The sequence below is a fragment of the Sapajus apella genome, unplaced genomic scaffold (assembly GCF_009761245.1).
Source record: "Sapajus apella isolate SASKATOON/1434 unplaced genomic scaffold, GSC_monkey_1.0 scaffold5, whole genome shotgun sequence".
Taxonomy (NCBI): Eukaryota; Metazoa; Chordata; class Mammalia; order Primates; family Cebidae; genus Sapajus; species Sapajus apella.
In genome coordinates, this window is record NW_022436945.1 from 30055168 (window position 1) to 30075857 (window position 20690).

Below are 20690 nucleotides of genomic sequence, written 5' to 3' on the forward strand. Positions count from 1 at the left end.
AAAAACGTTAGCATTATCCATGATTTCTCTTTCATACTCACAGCCAGTCTGTCAGTGTATGGGATAGATTCTATATTCAACTTATATCCAGAATATATTTAGCTACCACCACCACTACCACGATGTCCAAACCCTCATCACCTCACACTTGAATTACTGCAATGACCTCCTAATTTCTCTACCAGCCTCTGCCCCGCCCTCTACAGTCTATTCTGAACATAGCAATTGGAGTGATCTTGTTAAAACATGTGGCTTCCCATCATAACCCAAGTAAAAAAATCTAAGTCCTTCTGGTGGCCCACAAGTCCCTGTACTATCTAATGCTCAGACCATGCTTTTTGACCTTGACTCTCACTACTCTCTTCATTCCCTCTGCTGTGATCGAACCGGCCCCTTCACTTTCCTTGAACATCCCAGCACCAGGTTGACTTCAGGTCTTTACCCTTGCTGTTCCTTTACTTTAGAATGCTTTTCTCTAAATAGCTCTGTGGCTGGTTCCTTAGTCTACCCACAGTTTGGCATCTCCACAGTGCTTTCTCTCACTGCTCTATTTCACAGTATTTCTCCTGGAACTATCTCTATCTCTCACCCCTGCTCTGCTTTTCTCCATAGCATTGATCACCTAACAGTACTACATAGTTTTTGTATTTATCTCTTATTGTCTTTCTCCTCTACTAGAAAGTAAGCACCACAGGGGCATGGATTTTGGTTTGTGTTGTTCACTGATGTATCCCAAAGCCCAGAACAGTGCCTGCCTGGCAGCTGGTAGGTGCTGAATAAGTATTGCAGGTGGTAGTATTACCTCATTTTACGGATGAAAAATGTAAGACTTTAAGTAATTTGCCCAGGTTCATAGATGAGTAAGTGACAGAATTGGGATTCACATCTAAGTCTGTCTGTTTCTAGAGTCTACTAAACTATTTAGGCGCTATCGCTTGTAGAAGAATGGCTGGAAGTATTAAGTTCATGGTAACCTGCAGGATTTATTTCTTTGTGTTTATAACTAAGTTGGCCTCATTTTTTATTGAATTTTCAACTTCCATACAATCCAGTTAGATTGACTTTACTTCCTAGCTACAGAATAAGTTTCTAAGACAAGCTTTTGCTTTAAAGGGGAGCCATTCAAGCATCTGGGGAAATCATTCTCATCAAAACCATGTGGTATTAGTATCAAATAGATGTTTGGAAACATAGCACATTTGTAAGGATTGTAATGGGGTTGTTACAGTCATTGCATCTTCTTCTAATATAGTTACTAAGGCTCAAGCAGTTGTTTACTGCACATGTTCAGTTTATCCAGAAGAAAATGAAGCTGTTGTTAAGAAAGCACTGGAATTTCAAGACCTTGGGAATAAAGTACAACCTTATAGGTAAGAAAAGGAAGGATTCTTCTAAACTCAAATAAGTATTTTTTTAAATGAAAAATATGATTTTCTAAGTTATATAAAGACATTCTAGTTTTTAAAATTATATTTTAGTATGATAAAATAGCCTAACTTCTTATAAATTTAACATAGACTCCATAGGGCCTTTTTATTTTTCTTTTTTTTTTTTGAGATGGAGTCTCACTCTGTCATCCATACTGGAGTGCAGTGGCATGATCTCGGCTCACTGCAACCTCTGCCTCCTGGGTTTGAACGATTCTCCTGCCTCAGCCTCCCAAGTAGTTGGGATTACAGGCATGTGCCACCACACCTGGCTAATTTTTGTATTTTTAGTAGAGACAGGGTTTCACCATGTTGGCCAGGCAGGTCTCAAACGCCTGACCTCAAATGATCCACCCGCCTCAGCCTCCCAAATTGCTGGGATTACAGGCATGAGCCACTGTGCCTATAGAACCCTTTTCAACAGCTTGGCATGAGCATTTTCTTAAACATCAAAAGACTCTTTTGTTTTTGTTATTTTATGTTTGTTTAACACCTGTCATGGACATCTATGTTTTTGTTATTATTAAAGCTAAAGGCATTTTGGTTTTGACTTCATTGATTTCTGGATAAATGGATCCAAATTTATTGTCCCCATTTTAGATACATGCATGCCTTAGTGTAATAAAAAGTATATAAAATATTCTTAGAAAATAGAAAATTTGGTTTATTATCTGAAAGAGTATACATTCATTAAGCCGCTTTAGCCTTTGGTACCCACCAGGATATAACCCAGAGAACTGTAATAGCTTCTGGAGAAAATGCTACAATAAACTAGAGGTAGAGAGAGCATTAACGCTGCAGTGTGAACTGTGGACATCAAGATAAGGAGTAGGTCTCAGGAATAGATGACACTAATTAGTTCCTTAAGGTCATGACAATGACTAAAATTATTTTAAGCCTCACTTTGATTTTTTTTTTTACTTATTTCTTATTTCTCCTGTAGTGAACTTCTAATTTTTTTTTTTTTTTTTTGGAGATGGAATCTCACTCTGTCACCCAGGCTGGAGTGCAATAGCGTGATCTCTGCTCACTGCCACCTCCCCCTCCCGGGTTCAAGTGATTCTCATGCCTCAGCTGAGATTATAGGTGCACACCACCATGCCCAGCCATTTTTTGTATTTTTAGTATAGATGAGGTTTCACTATGTTGCCTAGGCTGGTCCTGAACTGCTGGCCTCAAGTGATCTGCCTGCCTTGGTTTCCCAAAGTGCTGGGATTACAGGCGTGAATGAGCCAGCACACCCGGCTCCTCTAATTCTTAATATGCATATTGTCTGCTCCCTCCCGTAAAGTGATATTTTTCCTTTGCCCGTTTCACAAGTGGACATAATCACACCTCTATTTTCTTTCTTGCTGACTTTCCTTATATAGTAGCTCCTTTTGGTAGCTGAGAGCCAACCTCATGTTCTGAGAGCTCCTCAACATAGCGTTAGCTAAAACATCATCCATTGGCAAAGGGTATTACTGAAGGTATGCAATCAAATTGGTGAATGTGGAATGCGTACCTCTTGATTTGCTAGGAATAAGATTTTTAGGAATATGATATGGCTGGCCTGGTATGGTGGCTCACACCTGTAATCCCAGCACTTTAAGAGGCCAAGCTGGGCACATAGCTTGACCTTAGGTGTTCACGATCAGCCGGGGCAACATCATGAAACCCTGTGTGTTTTTTCAAAAAAGAATGTGATATGGCAAACATGGAGGAATATTGATTTTGTTTCAGGCAAGCCAGGATTAATGATTAATCCATAATATGGCATAAAAGGCACAAGTTTAAATATAAAGACAGAATCCATAATTCTGATTGGTTTGAGATTTGAGCTCAAGCTGGAGAGTATATATTGAAGAGGGTTATAACTACTTGTTGGAGATGTTGTCAAATTATGCATTGCCCAGGGAAATATACTAGATAGTCTCTAAGAATCACTTCCTATTACCTCAAAGTGGTAGAATTTAGAGTTGAAAGCAATATTACATGTCATTTAATCTCATCGCCTACCTGTTGCTTATATTTCTTTTTAATGTCCCAGAAATATTCAGCTCATTTGGACTTCAGCTGTCATGATAAAATTTGCAAATTTGTACATTTTTTGATCCCCTATTGTAAAAATTTCACATTACAGAATACAACTTAAAAAGAAAGCCTTTTTCTAAATCCCATCCTCTTATTAATAATTGTTCTTAACAATTTGTAGTCTTCTAGATTTTTCCACCATAGAATGTGAATATTTTAAGTTTTAATTGGTATTGTCAAATTACTACCAAAACATTCATTCTTATAAACCTGTTTTCCCACAACTTCACAAATGCTGAGCCTCATCAGACTTAAAATCTTACTCACCTGTGAGGTGAAACATGACATTTCATTACTGATTGTATTTTCATTTCTCTATTACTGAGGTTGAGCATGCTTTCTATTTACTGACTGGTCAGTGTAGTGTGATGGTTAAAAGCAGGGATTCCAGAGCAGACGTTGTCAAACATTTTTGCTCAAACAATCCTGAATTTTTTTTTTTTTTGAGATGGAGTCTTGTTCTGTTGCCCAGGCTGGAGTGCAGTACTGCAATTTCAACTCACTGCAACGTCCGCCTCTTGGGTTCAAGCCATTCGCTTGCCTCAGCCTCCCAAGTAGCTGGGATTACAGGCACCTGCCACCACACCCGGCTAATTTTTGTATTTTTAATAGGGGACTGCAGGAGTGCACCAGCACACCTGGCTCATTTTTGTATTTTTTTGTAGGGATAGTTTCACCATGTTGGCCAGCCTTGTCTCAAACTCCTGACCTCAAGTGATCCACCCACCTTGGCCTCCCAAAGTGCTGGGATTACAGGCATGAGCCACCGTGCCTGGCCCCTAAACATTTTTGAATAACTGTGTATTTTGTTCTTTATTTTAGAGTTAATGTCTAACATTTACATCATAAGTTTAAATAGCTGCAAAATATCTTATTTCTGGAATATTATATTGCATATTTGTTTTAAGTATATTTCTGTTAAATGTTTGGACCTGCAGATTTATTTATCTTATTTGATTTATGGGAAAATGTTAAATTTGTTACCTATTTTACATAACTAATTCTCATTGTCAAAACCAAATTTACCTTGTCAGAAAAAGTCTGACTTTAATTCAAATAAACATTAATATTCTCTTTTGATTTTCTTCTGAATTTGACTTCTAAGATAGATATATAGAAATAAGAAAGGGAAAGGGAGGGAGGAAGCGAGAGTAGGAGAGAGGAAGGGAGAAAGGGAGGGAACAAAGGTGGAAGGAAGGGAGGCTTGCTGAATGTGAAACCCTCTTAAAGATTTCTTACCGAAACTCTGCATGCCATGGGAGAAGAGGGCCACATTTTTGAATTGTCCCTTCGTTAGCACCCTGGAGATGTTAACATCCCAGGACAATGTACCATAACAAGGCAGTGACAGTTACACCTTTTTTGTTAAGTGGGAAAAGGGTATTGTGAATGGAGAGGTGGCTGTGAAATACAGTTAATGATATTACCTAGTCATTAGATCCTTGTGGGGATTAAATATATTAACATATGAACAGAATCTGGCATATAATAAATGTACAACAATTTTCAGCTGTTGTTATTAATTTATAAATTGCATGTTCATGAACTTTCCCACTTTTTTCAACTGGATTTTTCATTTTTTCTCTTCACATGTCTTATTATATATTATGAAGAGTTGCTGTTTTCATATGAATTACAGATATTTTTCAGATTGTTTTTTATTTTTAAATAGAAACTTGAATTAAAAATTTGCTTTATAGGTTGAGCGTGGTGGCTCATGCCTGTAATCTCAGCACTTTGGGAGGCTGAGGTGGGTGATCATTTGAGCTCAAGTTTTCGAGACCAGCCTGGGCAACGTGGTGAAACCCCATCTCTACAAAAAAATATAAAAATTGACCAGGTGTGGTGGTGTGCTCCTGTAGACCCAGCTACTCAGAAAGTTGAGGTGGGAAGATTGCTTGAGCCCAAGAGGTCAAGGCTGTGGTGAGCCAAGATTGAGTCACTGCACTGCACTCCAGCCTGGGTGATAGAGTGAAACTCTTGTCTAAAAAAAGAAGAAAAAAGAAAAGAGAAAGTAATTGCTTTACAGTAATTTCTGTGTAGACATTTGTCTCAATGTTTTCCTTATGGATTCTACATTTTGTATTATGTGAATTCCTAGCTTATGAATGCTTTTGTCAGTTTTCTTTTAGTACTTTTATAATTTCATCTTTTTTATATTTAAATAATTGATTTTTCTGCTGTTTACTTTGGTAAAAGAGTCAAGTATGGATCAAGGTTTATTTTTTCCCCAAATAATCTTTCCTTAACGCCTGTTCCCTGTTGATTTAAAATGTCATCTTTTAAAAATATGCTTTAGCCCGTAATCCCAGCACTATGAGAGGCTGAGGCATGCGGATCATGAGGTGAGATCCAGACCATCCTGGCCAACATGGTGAAACCGTGTCTCTACTAAAAATACAAAAATTAGCCTGGTGTGGCAGTGTGCATCTATAGTCCCAGCTACTCAGAAGGCTGAGGCAGGATAATTGCCTGATCCCAGGAGGACGAGGCTGCAGTGAGCCAAGATGATGCCACTGCATTCTAGCCTGGGCAGCAGAGTGAGACTCTATCTCAAAAAAAAAAAAAAAGAATGCTTTAAGCCCGTATATACTTCTGTGTGGATCTGTAATTCTATTCCATTGATGTTTGACTATTTCTATACTAATATGACAACGCTATAACTACTATAGTTTTAAGTGGTTTTCTTCTCAAATTTTATTATTTTTTATTACGGAAGCCCCACCCATAATCCAAAGATATATAATGAAATGGTTAACAATTTTCTTTCTATATCTCGCTACTTCTAAGTCCTAAAATAGCCCGTTAAGGGGATGAAGCAGGGCCCTGGTGGTCCCTTGATGAGCTAGGTGTAACCTCTTGGTCCCTTTTTATTATATGATGGCCTGGAGGGGCACTCAGAGAGCTGGGGCAGCACAGAGGCATAAGCCCAGAAATTTATATAATTTTACTGCTGATACAGCCACACCAGCATGTACCAGCTGAATATCAACCACATGGATATGTGTGCATATATTATAGATATACATTAAGTATAGGTAACTATTCCTATTTTAATAGGCCTTTTGAGATGTAATTCACATACTATGCAATTCACCATTTTAAAGTGTACAATTCAGTGCTCTTAAAATATTAATACATTCATGGAGTTGTACAACAATCACCACTAATTTCTGTATATGATTTGAGCTAGGGGTCCAACTTCTTTCTTTTGCATGTGGCTATCCGGTTCTCCCAGCAACATTTGTGGAAAAGATTATTCTTTCCTATTGAATGGTCTTGGCACCCTTGTTGAAAATCAGTTAATCCCAGCCTGGGCAACATAGAGAGACCCCATCTCCACAAAAAATCAGCCAGGTGTGGAGGTGCCCGCCTGTAGTCCCAGCTACTCAGGAGGCTGAGCTACTCAGGTCAAGGCTGTAGTACGCTGTGATTGGGAGACAGAGCAAGAACCTGTCTAAAAACGAAAGAAAATAGCAAACCTACTAATCATAAATATATGGGCTTATTTCTGGATTCTCATTCTGTTCTCATTCTATCCATTGATTTATATGTCTGTACTTAAGCCAATAGCACAATAAGGTTTTCAAAATCACTAATGGTTGCCTAGATTTATGAAAAGCCTTTGCAGTATTTAATGATATGATCAAATGTTCTCATCTGACATTTTAATGTGTGGTGATTTACCTTTAACCTTTTCTAATAGTGAACAGTCTTTGAGTTTGAGGTCCAGGTTGTGTTTTGATTTTCTGTTTCCTAGTAAGGGTGGAGGGCAGGAAGGTGAGCAGTGCATGAGAGTGCTTAGATTGCTACTCTGGTCCTAGTGTTCATTATGATTGTCAATATGTGCACATGCCTCGCTTCTGATGGTTAGTTTGCTCACCTGATCTCTGTTGTTTCAGGATCCTGTTATTTTCATTGCTGTCAGTGAGCCCATTTCTGTCACAGCATCCCCTACTGTCAGCCGTGGGCTGCGGAGGAAAGCCACTAGTGCCTCTCACCAGGCCATTCCGTGCTGCTTGACAGTGGGTGTACTTTTGGAACCTTCCTCTCAACATAGTCCTCTGGTGGGTTTTCCAGCCTTTGTGGTGTTATCCATGGCAGCAAGCTCACTTCTCTATCCTCTTGCTCCATCTTCCACTGCCTGCCATCTGCAGCCTGGCATTGCTTCCTCACGTAGGGCAAGCCATTGTGTGTTCGTTTTCCATGTCTGTTTAAGAAATTACCTGAAACTTAGTGGCTAAAAACACCTATTAATGAGTTCACATAAGTCAGATATGTCTGGCATGGCACAGCCAGGCTCCCTGCTCAGTATATGGGCTAGGCTGAATTCTCTGGAGGCTCTGGGAACAGTCTACTTCCAAACCCACACTTGTGTTTGTGAGACTGAGGTCCTCATCTCCTTGCCAGCTGTCACTCGACTGCTCTCCACTCCTAGAGGCCACTTGCTTTCCTTGTCCCAGGGCTCCCCGAATCTGTGCACCTGCAGTAGCCGTCATAGCATCTTGTGTTTTGAATCTCTGACTTCTTCCATCTCTGACCTCTAGACCCTGATTTCAAAGGTCACGTGGTTAGGTCAGATCCATCCAGATAATAGCCATATCTTAAGGGTAACGAACGTGGGACCTGTCCTACATCTGCAAAATCCCATTTGCCGTGTGTGTTAGTTTCCTGGGCTGCTGAAAGAAATTCTCCCAAACTTGGTGGCTTATAATAACACTTTTATTCTCTCAAAGTTCCAGAGGCTGGGAGTCCTAAACTAAGGCATTGGCAAGGTGCTGGCAGGGTGGATTCCTCCTGGGGCCTGTGCTGGAGAGGTCTGTCCCCTGCTCTCTCCCAGCTTGTGATAGTTGCTGGCCATCCTTGGTGTTCTTTGGCTTGTAGCTGCATTACATGGACACTATTATTAATATTTTGAGACAGAATCTCACTCTGTAACCCAGGCTGGAGTATAGTTGTGCGATCTTAGCTGACTGCAACCTCAGCCTCCTGGGTTCAAGTGATTTTCCTGCCTCATACTCTCAAGTAGCTTAGATTAAAGGTGCCCACCACAACACCTGGCTTTTTTTTTTTCTGAGCCAGAATTTCATTCTTGTCACCCAGGCCGGAGTGCAATGGTGCAATCTTGGCTTGAACCTCCCAGCTTCAAGTGATTCTCCTGCCACAGCCTCCCAAGTATCTGGAATTACAGGTGTCTGCCACCACACCTGGCAAATTTTTTGTATTTTTAGCAGAGAAAGGGTTTCATCATGTTAGTCAGGCTAGTCTCAAACTCCTGACCACAGGTGATCCATCCACCTGCCTCGGCATCCCAAAATGTTGGGATTACAGGTGTGAACCACCACACCCGGCTGAATTTTTGTATTTTTAATAGAGATGGAGTTTCACTATGTTGGCCAGGCTGGTCTTGAACTCCTGGCCTCAAGTGATCTGCCTGCCTCGGCCTCCCAAAGTGCTGGGATTACAGGAGTGAGCCACTGTACCGCCAGGACACAATGATTAATAAAAGATTTCCTGATGGTTTAATTCATATAGAATAGTGTTTAATTGCTTTGATTTATTAAAAATATTTTAATAATAAAAGCTTGGAAATAGAATAATCTATTCATGAATGAACCACTTACTAATAAATGATAAATTCAATATTAAACATAAAAACCAAAATTTCATTTTAAACCTATTAGTGATTCAAGATTTTTCTGACACAGTCTTTGTTATGTACTTAATTGAACACTATGTGACTCATCTGTTAATCCTCAAAAAGTGACTGGGAAGAAGAACATAATTAAAATGATAGGTTATATTTTTATATTGTAATTATGCAAAAGGTACCCAAAAGATGTTTTCTTCTGTGTATTTTGAAAATGGTAGAAATATAGGAAATTTTGGATAACTTTGTGATTACTATACATATTTACCTGCTTTGATAATGGAAACCTTTTACTAATATATTAGTGATTTTGGGAAGGTAAGTTTTTAGTTTGTTAAACGTTTATTATTCTTGGCATAGTTGGTTAAGAGATGGAGAATCTGGGATTTATAGTAAATTATGAACTAATATGAAATATTAGAGCTTTTAACTTATTACAGTTTAGAGAAAGGCTGCTTCAGAATCTTATTCTTGATTATAATTTCTATTTAAATGATTGGTAAAATATACTAGAAAAAAAGTTTAGCTGCAGTTTGCTTTCTTTCTCTCTTGGCAAAGAGGCCATTCTAACTGTTGAATGCTTGTTCCTGTCTACTGCAGGCTCAGCCCTCCCGTTCTTCCACTGTGCTCCTTAAAGGAAATTCAACTGTCTACTGATAAATTTTTCAGAGTGGAACCATCTGAAATTACCAATGGTTGTTTTATTTCTATTTTAACAAGGGAGGTAAGGAAAAAAAAATCCTAATCCATGTCATACTTTGGAATTAAGAAACTACAAAGCCTCATAAGAGGAAGCCAGGAACTGTGCATATCCTGTAAGGATGTGTTTGCATTTTATAAACAGCTAAAGGGCAGGAGCAAGAATGATTGCTGTGTGGCAGATGAGCTGTTCTTTATGCGTCCCCCTAGTGTTCCTCTTCTGCCTGGCTGCCACCCCCGACCTCTCCAAGCATTTTATCAACATCTAGTACATCTTCCCTCACATGTACGAAACAAGCAGCTGGGCGTGGGGGCTGATTCCTGTAATCCCAGCACTTAGGGAGGCTGAGATGGGTGGATCACCTGAGGTCAGGAGTTTGAGGCCAGCCTAGCCAACATGGTGAAACTGTGTCTAATAAAAATACAAAAATTAGCTAGGTGTGGTGGCACGCACCTGTATCCCAGCTACTTGGGAGGCTAAGGCAGGAGACTCACTTGGACTCAGGAGGTGGAGATTGCAGTGGGCCAAGATCGCACCACTGCACTCCAGCCTGGGTAACAAAGTGAGACCCCATCTCAAAACAAAAAACAAAAGCAAAAAATGCTGTGTGACTCTTTTTTTCCATCAGTTATCAGGTTCATAAATGGGGAAGTTTTTAAGTAAAAAAAAAAAATGCTGTTAAAAGAAAGTCACTAAGGGGGGAAAAAAAGGCATTTGCTGAGGCTTATGAGATTGAGGACTAAGGCCTAAAAACCATTTCTTATTTCTCTTAGTATAATAAAGACAGTCTTTTTACTTTTACTGACACATTGATAAATACTTGCAAGAGACACACTAATAGCTAATTCCCACATTTAGTAAGTGCTTCTTTAATTGCAGCGGGACCCTTCTGAGACAGTGTCTGTGAAAGATGTTTTGGCCCGAGCTGCAGCCAAGGGTTTGCTGGAGGGGATTGAACTGGGTAAATCATCAAAACGGGAGAAGAAGAAGAAAAAATCAAAAACATCACTGACAAAAGCTGCCACTACTGATAACGGCATCCAAATGAAAATTGCAGAGTTCCTGAATCGAGAAACTAAAGCCAGTGCTAATCTGTCAGAGACTTTAACAAAACCACCTCTTCCCCAGAAGAATACTGCTCAAGTGGGGGCTTCCTCACAGACCAGAAAACCCAACAAGCTGGCCCCCAATCCTACAGTGCCTACATTTATGAAGAGCACGTGTCCCTCTAGACCTCGTGAACGGCAGGCACACTTGATGAGACCTCGGCCAGAAGACAGAATGGTTGCTTTGAAACCCATCGAGATTGTTCTGCCTCCAGTGTTTATGCCATTTTCAAGTCCTCAAGGGATCAGATCTCAGATGCCAGCTCAACATTTTTACTGTCATTGGGTTGCACCCAAGGCACTTGTGCCCACCAGCCTCCCCACACCTTCACTAGCCAGGAAAGGGGAGAAGCCTAAAGACGACACACCTTCCTCCCTACTCAGGCCTCCGCGGCCGTGGCTTTGACAGTCTTGCGTTTTTTTATATGGGCCAAAGAGCAGTTGATTTTTTTTTTCGAAGTCTAGTATTTTGAAGGTTCCACATCTCTACACAAAGTACTCATTCTTTTGGTCGCTTAGGGATCTTCTAAGTGTGATATTACTTTCAGAGAATTCAGACAAGTGAGAAACAGTAATGTAGGAGTCAGCGAAGCAGCATTCAGAGACTTCAACAGATCAGTGCTGCTCTGTTTGAGAAGATCCAGTGAGAGACTTAGCATCAGATGTCAAAACTTGTCTCACTCCTGTGAACTTTCAGGCTGGACTTAAAGCTGCAAGTTTCTCCTGCAGGGAAGGAAACACTGGTTGCCTTAGCAGGCAGCTCATTAGCCGAAAGGCAAACGATCCCGGCATCTCCTGCCAGCGGAGACTGCTCTTCAGCATCCACGTAGTTGTATTTGCGACTTTCTCAATCACGGTCAAGGGTGATTTTTTCTTAACTATCAAGCTGTTCTTTGAACAGGGAATGACATGAGCTTTTGTAACGTGACTGAGGTTGAGTTTAAGTAGGAGGCGCAGGAAATTCCCAAGTGCCATTTGTGTGTAGCTCAGGGGCCCTTTCACAGTGAGGTGTCTCTCACTGGGGGAGCTTCCAGGATCCTGAATAGACTGGACACAATCATCTCTCCCTTCCTGTCTTTTATGCCAAGCACTGTTATAAAACAGACTGTGAGTAAATTTCCATCTAAATAATAATTCAGAAGAAGAGGCAAAACTGTTGAATCCAGGCGATACCTATTGTTGAAGAAACCCGTAAATTTCTGATTCTATTCAAAGATCAGGCAACACAACAAAATCTACAAGTCATTTCAAGTAGCACACAGGAATCAAACTTTGGTAAATCATTTCTGATGCACAATTAAAATATATTGTAGCACTATGTTAATTATATTAAATTTCATCTTTAATGTATTATCAGTTGCCTACCAAAAATTGATATGATTATCATTTCTGGGTCTGATTTTTCATCATGGCAACAGAAATTGTCATTAAATAGAATAAGATACAACTATATATCTTACTGTTTAAAAAAATTTAGACATATTCATAAAGTTTGAATTTATAGTTTTATTTTTGCAATTCAGTTGTATAGAAATGTTATGTAAATTCCTAAATGCTAAATTCAGATGGCATGATTTTTAGAATATTATCCTCAAGATAAATATTTACGTCTATTTCAGCTCTGATATTCTATTTTTACTTTCTTAAAGTGAGGATTAAAAAAGAATGAATTTTTTAATAGCAGTAATAAATTACTTTTCTTTTAGCTTAGATTTACCAGTAAAACATGTCAGTGGGCTGGGTGCAGTGGCTCATGTCTGTAATCTCAGCCGTTTGGGAGGCTGAGATGGGCAGATCATTTGAGCCCAGAAGTCCCAGACCAGGATGGGCAACATGGCGAAACCCTATAACCCCATCCCTACAAAAAATACAAAAATTTGCTGGGTGTGGTGGGACACGCCTATAGTCCCAGCTACTTAGGAGGCAGAGGTAGGAGGATCGCTTGAGTCCAGAAGGCGCAGGTTGCAGTGAGCCAAGATTGTGCCACTGCACTCCAGCCTGGGCAACAGACTGAGCTCTTGCCTAAAAAAAAAAAGTATCAGTGAAGAAAGGAAACAAGACTTTTTATACTTGAACCAGGCTTATTATATTTTAAATCCCCAAAGAATTCTTCACATAATTATCACTCTTAAAGTACGGAAAGATATAAAATGCTCAGCTTATTTTGAAAATCATATACTATCTTCTTGCCCTAAAATTATAGTGTGTGGCTCATCCTCTTATCCCACCAAGATTTCTATCTGTGTTTGAGTATTCCATGCAAGGAGGGTAGTGCAGCTAATTTAACATTGTAAAAATAATCGGTAAAGAATTCCATCGTATCACAAGAATCATTTATCCTTTCCCGGCCCTCCCCCATACCAGACTGAAAAGTATTCCATTGTCCAGAAGTAGCAGGTCTGAGATTTTTATTTTCAAGTGTATTTTCTGTGATGTTAAGTCTCATTGTTGTGGAATAGTTTAGGATAATTCTCTAATCTCTACAGTAGCATGTGATTGAAGTCACAATTTGTTGCATGAATTTTGGCACTAAATTATTTTTCTCTTTAGAAGTATGTGAAGATTCTGAATTAAACCATTCATTAATTACACTGCAGTTTTCTTCCTTGAGAATCTTCTACGAAGGACAGGATCAGTTATTTAAATACTTTGGTAGAGTGAAAAGTACTTTGGATAAAAGCAGTGAGGTCAGGCATGGTGGCTCATGTACTTTGGGAGGCTGAGGTGGAGGATCACCTGAGGTCAGGAGTTTGAGACCAGCCTGGCCAACATGGCAAAACCCCGTCTCTAAAATATACACATTAGCCAGGTGTGGTGGTGCACGCCTGTAGTCCCAGGTACTCAGGAGGCTGAGGCACGAGAATTGTTTGAACTCAGGAGGCGGAGGTTGAGGTCAGCTGAAATTGTGCCATTGCACTCCAGCCTGGGCAGCAGAGAGAGACTCCATCTGAAGAAGAAAAAGCAAGAGAAAATTCTAGTGAAGGAGAATACTGACCATACTGACATATTTCATTTGGCATTTTGTGTTCTTGGACTTTTTAGAGGAAAGTGTTATAAAGTTCTAAATAAATTACTGGTATTCAGATACCTCCAATAGCAAATTTATATTTGTAATCTGAAATTATTTACCACTCTATAATGCCTGAAGCCGTAATGAAATTTTGTTCTTTGTTACTGCCTAGAGAGAAACTCCTGGGGAAGTGCAAGACGAGCAAAAAGCAGGCCTATGCTTTAACTTCCATTTTCTGCCTTCCTGTGCCTAACAGTTCAGCTAACCAGATTCAACTGATTTTCCTAGTTACCTTTCATGTTAGATTTAGTGTGAATATACCTCAATTCTTTAAAGTCAGGTTCTTAAAGGAAGTGATTAGCTTCTTTGTGCTGAAATATCACAATCCTAGAAAGACCGCTTACAAGACTCAAGCTGGTGACCACAGGCTTGTGTCCAGAAGACCAGCTGGCCTTCCTGATCGCCAAATAAGTACGGGGTCATTACTCAAAATTTAAAGTTACTTCCTAGTTCTTACCAAGTAGAAATATGTAGTAACTAATCAAAGCAAAATGTTCCATTACTAAAGTGATTTCTAAAAAGTTTTCAGAATAACAACTAGAGACACTAAATTTCTATTTCTATTCCTTGTATATGTGACTAAGATGTCAGATAAATGAGCCAAACATTTTATGCAGCTAAATTTATTCTCACAACAAATTACATTTAAATGTGTAAAAGCTGTCAACAGGAAAGGGGGCATAAAGGAAACAAAGCGTTCTTTCATGGGAAGCAAGCTGCTCCGGAGGCCAGGGACTGACCGCTTGCGTTGACACAGGGTGAGTGCGTATCTTCGCCCTGAAGCTGAAATTAAACTTTCTACTGTGTAGAACACGTTAGACGTGTGTCAGGGTTAGCTGTGTAGCACACGTTAGACGTGTGTCAGGGTTAAGCCTGGCCAACTAGAGAGTGAATGGGCTTATTAGTTAAATTGTGCTACCGTCAGTTAGGGAAACGCTTGCCATGTTGTATAATTTCTGGGGTTTGTTTTGCAATGCCTGGGACATGAACAGCCCGTACAAAAGGAGGAAAGCTCTGGGGCTTCCAGGCAATGGCCTTGTGCCGAGTCATCTTACCAGTGTCCATCTTGAAATCATAAGTGGATTTAAAAAGAAGTAGCAGTGCCACAGTTTATCACCAAGAACTTATTTTAATGGAAATGGGTCTAATGTCCCTTCATGCAACAAGACAGATGAACAAAAAACAATGGTCCTAATTAGCTATGAGTGATCTTCTATCCAGGTGGAAACAAAGGGCATGTGGACATGTATATCTCTCTTAGATGAAACCACACATGTTGTGAAGGGTATAAAAACGAAGCACCAAGCAGTGCTTTAGTCTGCAAAGGAAAGTTTTTAGCCATAGGCATGTTGGCTATTCCCCTTGACGCTGCCAAGGAACAGATGTATGAGGTGGCAAGTCTGTGTCTATCTAGCTGCTTTTAAAAAATAAAAGGAACTTTAAGCATTTTGCCTTTTCTTCTACATATCCCAATAGAAATGTAACTACAAATCATTACAAAACCACTTTTTAGGCCATGTGTAGTTCACTGAGATTACTTAGATCTGGATACATTGGGAGATAATACCCAGGAAAGATAATACATTAACACAATAATGCAGTATATTTCAGTAAAAATAGAATAAATAAAATAAAAATATTTTAAGCTGTATTTAACAGGTTAATTAAAAATATGATAAGACATACATGGCATCGTGAACATGGCTGCCTGTTTACCGAATCACAGATCTAAAGAATGCATAGATAACCGAAGTGTCACTAAGATATCAGGTAAAACATTGGCATCCTTTCACAGACAAATATACACATACTTTCATACATACTTTTTGGCCATGGCAGAAAGTGTCTGAACATACTGTTTAACATAATTTTACAAAATTAATTTGCATTTACTATGCAATGCCATTTTCAAAACAACACATCTGCAGTAAAGTTTTCAATATGTAAAGGCTATCATTCATCTTAATGTATCCTATAATTGCATATATAAATCAGTTTGCTACTTAAAGCTAGCTCAGTATTCTTGATCTTGAAAACAAGCAAATGTATGCCTTAAAAAATGAAGAGGGGGTTCTGGTAGAGATTTCCAATATAAAAGTGGATCATTTGTTTAGAATTTTGAAGTTTATCATACTAAAATGTTTCACTACGGAGACCAAGATGAAAGATCACTGTAAATGATTTTTGAACAGCTTTTCAAAGGGCACAGCAAGGCTTTTCTTCATGCAGGAATTTCTTATGATGGCATTGGTTACTTTAAATAGTATATAAGTTGGTGAAAAATAGATTGCGTTTCTAAAGTAGCATCATTTTTGTCTAACATTAGGGCGCAAAAACAATTCCAGTCCCCCTGCCCCCCACCCCTCATGAATTCCAAGGGAATGGCAGGTAGAAAAGCCACCCACTCATTCCATCAGGATCTCTGGTGGCTAAGTACCATGAGTTAGGAATGTCTCTACCACAAGTAACGTCATCTCTGGAAAATCTTGTAGATGGAACAGGCTGTGAATGTGAAATCCTGTCCTCTACAACACGTTTGAGGCACATTGTAGGAAAAAAGTCCTGGACTTAAGAGAGGGCAATGGCGTCAGCACTAATACCACTGCGCAAGGAATTTGGACATCTTCCTCCCACTTGTACAGGGAATTCTAAGATTGCCTGACAATAGATCTTTCCATACCTGCTCTTCTTAGTATATGCCCAGAGTCATTCTGGAAAGGCTCTTCCTGACGGATATGGAGGCAGCGTAACACAGCAAGAACAGGCGTCGGGAGCTGTGGGTCCTAGTCCTTCCTGGTTCTCTCATGAACTTTGGTGAGATCTTAGGCCAGTGGCTTTAGCCTCTTGGTACTTCATATTTTTACTTCTCAAGTGTGTTTAATACCTTCTCTACCTTATAAGGCTCAAATGTGAAAGAATGTGGAAAGCGTTTTATAAGTACATAGCAGTGTATAAACAGAAAGCATTAGTTTTATAATTGGATGTTGTAAATGTTAATTTTGACATTAAGAAGAAGTAAACAAGACTAATATTGAGATTGATCGTCTTAGCAACTTCCTTTTAAAACGACAATGTCAACATGAGTCTAAATCTGTATGTCTTTACAGCTAGGTTTCTTATCTACATAAAAAGGAGCAGGAAAATGCTATTTTTGGGAAGCTTGTTAAATAGTCCATTATTCCTAGGTAGACTTTGCTCAGATAAGAAAATTTCAGATCTTCAAAGTAAAATGGAAAAAATATAAATTTAAAAATATATCTAGTTGAGTCCAACAAATTCTAATATTAAATACATAAATTCAAGGAAAGGTTCAACCTAATGTAATTTGTTGCCATGGACAATACATGATGGACAGACAGCTTTCTGGGCAAAAAGCATCAGAGGGAGATTGAGCTGGATGCAGAATACCAACAGAACGTTTACCTCTAGCACATGGACTAGCAAAAATAACTTGGTGGTAGAAATCTAAAATAACCGTGCATGATGGAAATATCAATGACATCTCATCAACTTCAAATTGCATATCAGCCAATTCTCAAACTAAGGGTGAAAGGCTGATGAGGAGTATTTCATCTGAATGTTTATGTAGAGAATGGCCATGGTGAACTATAATCCTCTGGCTGCACCGTACAATATAAGGCAGAAATCTGAAATATGTCCCACCCAAAATGCATTACGATTTTGTTAATCTCTTTTAAAAATAATCAGTTTGAAAACCATCTGAAAAGAAAGGCTATGTTTTGTTCGATTTTAATTCTTCAAATTTCGTTTTTCATCAATTTTGAAGTTTCACTTTTTTCCAACATCCCACAAACAGCTGTAGACATGAAATGGTGTCCATGTGTCAAAGAGCTTGTCAGGGAAAGCTGCCAGTTGGTTTCTATACTGATGCCAACAGCCAATTTTGTCAACCAACAGGTTCAATTTTATGAAAAATGAAAACACAAACTCGCCATCCTATTTTTACAGCAACTCAATGGTATCTGCTATGCAGTGCCTACTCCAATGTTGAAAACAGGGCAAAGTGTTGTGGGACTTAAAGGTTGCTTGTGACAGATCCAGTCAAGAAGACAGTGAAACTAACTCAGGCATCATTCACTCCAAGGACGCAGCATTAGTTCACTAGGAGGGGTATGGCCACATTCTCCTCTGTGTGTGTGTGTGTGTGTGAAGTTAAGTAATGTTCACAATATTTACAATAAGAAAAAGACCTTCCACTGCTCATGATGTAACTTACAGCAAAAAAAAGTATTCATGCTTCTTTTCATATCACATGATGTTGGCAAGACGAGAGAACATGCTTGTCTAACACTGCTTGGTTAAGGGTAAATTCTCTGAAGACAAAGCATCAGCAACTGGATGGAAGGTCAGATGGCGAAGTTCATTTTCTTTAGTGTAGCTAGTCAATCTTCAGGTAAATATCAGAGTTCCTTCACATGGGCAGCTATGGCGTTTCGGTGACAGGGCGTTTCTGTTTCAAAGTGTCAATGAGGGATAAGACCCCTCGTTTTACATTGGTTGTGACTCTTCTGGTCACTGAGTCTGCTGGTGGTGGAGGTGGTCGAACTTTCTGTGAAGGCGGCCTGGCTACCAAGCACTTCTGATATCGTAACTGAAATAAAACAACACGTTTTAAGGTAATTAATAATATATTATTTCTTCTTCTTTAAGATGACTTTAAGTCATCACCCATAGAATCCCAAAGGTGAGCGACTTAGTGCCTCCACATAAATCCAACAGTTCTTTTTTTCTGAATGCGAGTGCTTTAAATTCTCCTAAAAGATCATTAGGCTCAACAAAGGGGTTCTGGCTTTTACCACGCTTTTCTTCCATCCATTTCCACCCTCCACGTGTCCTCTATCTTAATAGTCCCCAATGAATACACCTCACAGTCAATGAGCTAATGAAACCAGAAAGGATTGAGAAAGAGTGTGTTAATTACATTTTTCATCAGAGACATGCAAAGCTAGGTGAGTGCTCATGACGCGCTGACAGCACAGCAGAAAGGGCACAGTTTGAATCTAAGGTCTATCACTTGTGAACCCCAGGTGAATTATTAAATCTCTTTGAGCCTCAGTTTCTTCAGCTGTAAAATGGCTGAAGAAGGAACTGTTTGCAGAGTTATGATTAGATAAGGAATGACTTAATGCTTGTGGAAGGCCTGGAATAGGCCCTAGCAACACAGAAAGCATTCAGAAATGTTTCTCTCCCTCTCTATTTCCTGCTTTAATAAAAAAGATGAGGTATTAAAGGTTTCAGGATACATTTTACATACAAGTCTCAATCTTTATGGATTAATTTTTAAAAATCCATTAGCACTGGCACCAGGGATAATTCCCACGCTTCAGAAATTTAATAATGTAGTCTACCTGCTTTTGCATAATGGGAAGATAATTCTTTAATTAGATATAAAGTCAACATTTATCAAAAAATTTTTTTCTAATCCAAATACTTTAAAATACAGTTGACCTGGCCAGTCACGGTGTTTCATTCCTGTAATCCTAGCACTTTGGGGGAACAAGGCAGGTGAATCACTTGAGGCCAGGAATTTGAGATTGGCCTAGGTAACATGGTGAAACCCTGTCTCTACAAAAAATACAAAAATCAGCCAGGTGTGGTGGCACATGCTTGTGGTTCCAGCTACTTGGGAGGCTGAGGTGGAAAGATTGTTTCAGCCTGGAAGCTGAAGCAATTGCTTTAGTAATGAAACAGGCTGCTGTCTCCGTAAAAACCAAGACTCTGAGGGAAGGATATGGTAGTGTTCTATCGGCTGCAGTGAGCTGCTAGCGTGCCACTGCACTCCAGCCTGGGCGATTAAGCGAACCCTGTCTCAAAATAAATAAATAGGCTGGGTGTGGTGGCTCATGCCTGTAATCCCAGCACTTTGGGAGGCCAAGGCGGGTGGATCACGAGGTCAGGAGATAGAGACCATCCTGGCCAACATGGTGAAATCCCGTCTCTACTAAAATACAAAAAATTAGCCAGGCGTGGTAACAGGCACCTGTAGTCCTAGCTACTCAGGAGGCTAAGGCAAGATAATTGCTTGAACTCGGGAGGCGGAGGTTTCAGTGAGCTGAGATCACGCCACTGCGCTCCAGCCTGGCGACAGAGTGAGACGCCACCTCAAAAAATAAAAATAAAATTAAAAATCAATAATGAAAAAAATGAAATACAATTGATCTTTGAACAACAGAGTTTGAACTGTGCAGGTCCACTTATGTGGGGATTTTTTTTAACACAGGTTGTTGCTGGTATGCAAATCCCAATTATTCAGAGGGCAGGCTTTTCCTATCCGTGGGTTGTGCAGGACCTGAATATGCAGGACTCTGGCATACTCAGAGGTCCTAGAACCAATCTCCTGTGTATACCAAGGGAGGACTGTCATTCCACGGCTTTAAAAAAATTAACTTAAATATTAATAGTTTCCTTAGTCTAGTAACGGAACAGGCTAATGTCTCCCTAAGAAGCAAGACTCGGGGGGAGGGATATGGTACAGTGTTCTATCATATCCCTTAGGCTACAAAACAACCCCTTTCAAATCAATCATATGAAATATGAAGACTGATTACATGTCTCCTCTGTGTAAGGCATCTTACTAGGCCCACATCACAACCCAAACCACACACCTCTAAAGCATGGATTTATACATGTCAACACAGGACGC

At 39.6% G+C, this 20690-nt stretch overlaps 2 protein-coding genes across 15 annotated transcripts in view; one reads left to right on the top strand and one right to left on the bottom strand.

The window, feature by feature from the left end:
- The window catches only part of NSUN7 (NOP2/Sun RNA methyltransferase family member 7), a 49990-nt gene extending 37648 nt beyond the window's left edge, over positions 1 to 12342 (top strand). For 2 of the 4 annotated variants that reach the window (XM_032274026.1, XM_032274027.1), the window contains 3 exons: positions 1253 to 1370; positions 9751 to 9874; positions 10730 to 12342. In XM_032274026.1, coding sequence (XP_032129917.1) covers positions 1253 to 1370; positions 9751 to 9874; positions 10730 to 11362 — 875 coding nt within the window. In that variant the 3' untranslated portion in view covers positions 11363 to 12342. Of the gene's footprint in view, positions 1 to 1252; positions 1371 to 7402; positions 8465 to 9750; positions 9875 to 10729 lie in introns of those variants that run through there. The other 2 variants (XM_032274029.1, XM_032274028.1) reach the window with 2 other exon arrangements.
- Positions 12343 to 14291: 1949 nt separating this feature from the next.
- The window catches only part of APBB2 (amyloid beta precursor protein binding family B member 2), a 399910-nt gene continuing 393511 nt past the window's right edge, over positions 14292 to 20690 (bottom strand). For 6 of the 11 annotated variants that reach the window (XM_032274019.1, XM_032274016.1, XM_032274022.1 and 3 more), the window contains one exon: positions 15136 to 18638. In XM_032274019.1, the coding sequence (XP_032129910.1) occupies positions 18471 to 18638 (168 nt within the window). In that variant the 3' untranslated portion in view covers positions 15136 to 18470. Of the gene's footprint in view, positions 18639 to 20690 lie in introns of all 11 variants that reach the window. The other 5 variants (XM_032274020.1, XM_032274017.1, XM_032274015.1 and 2 more) reach the window with 2 other exon arrangements.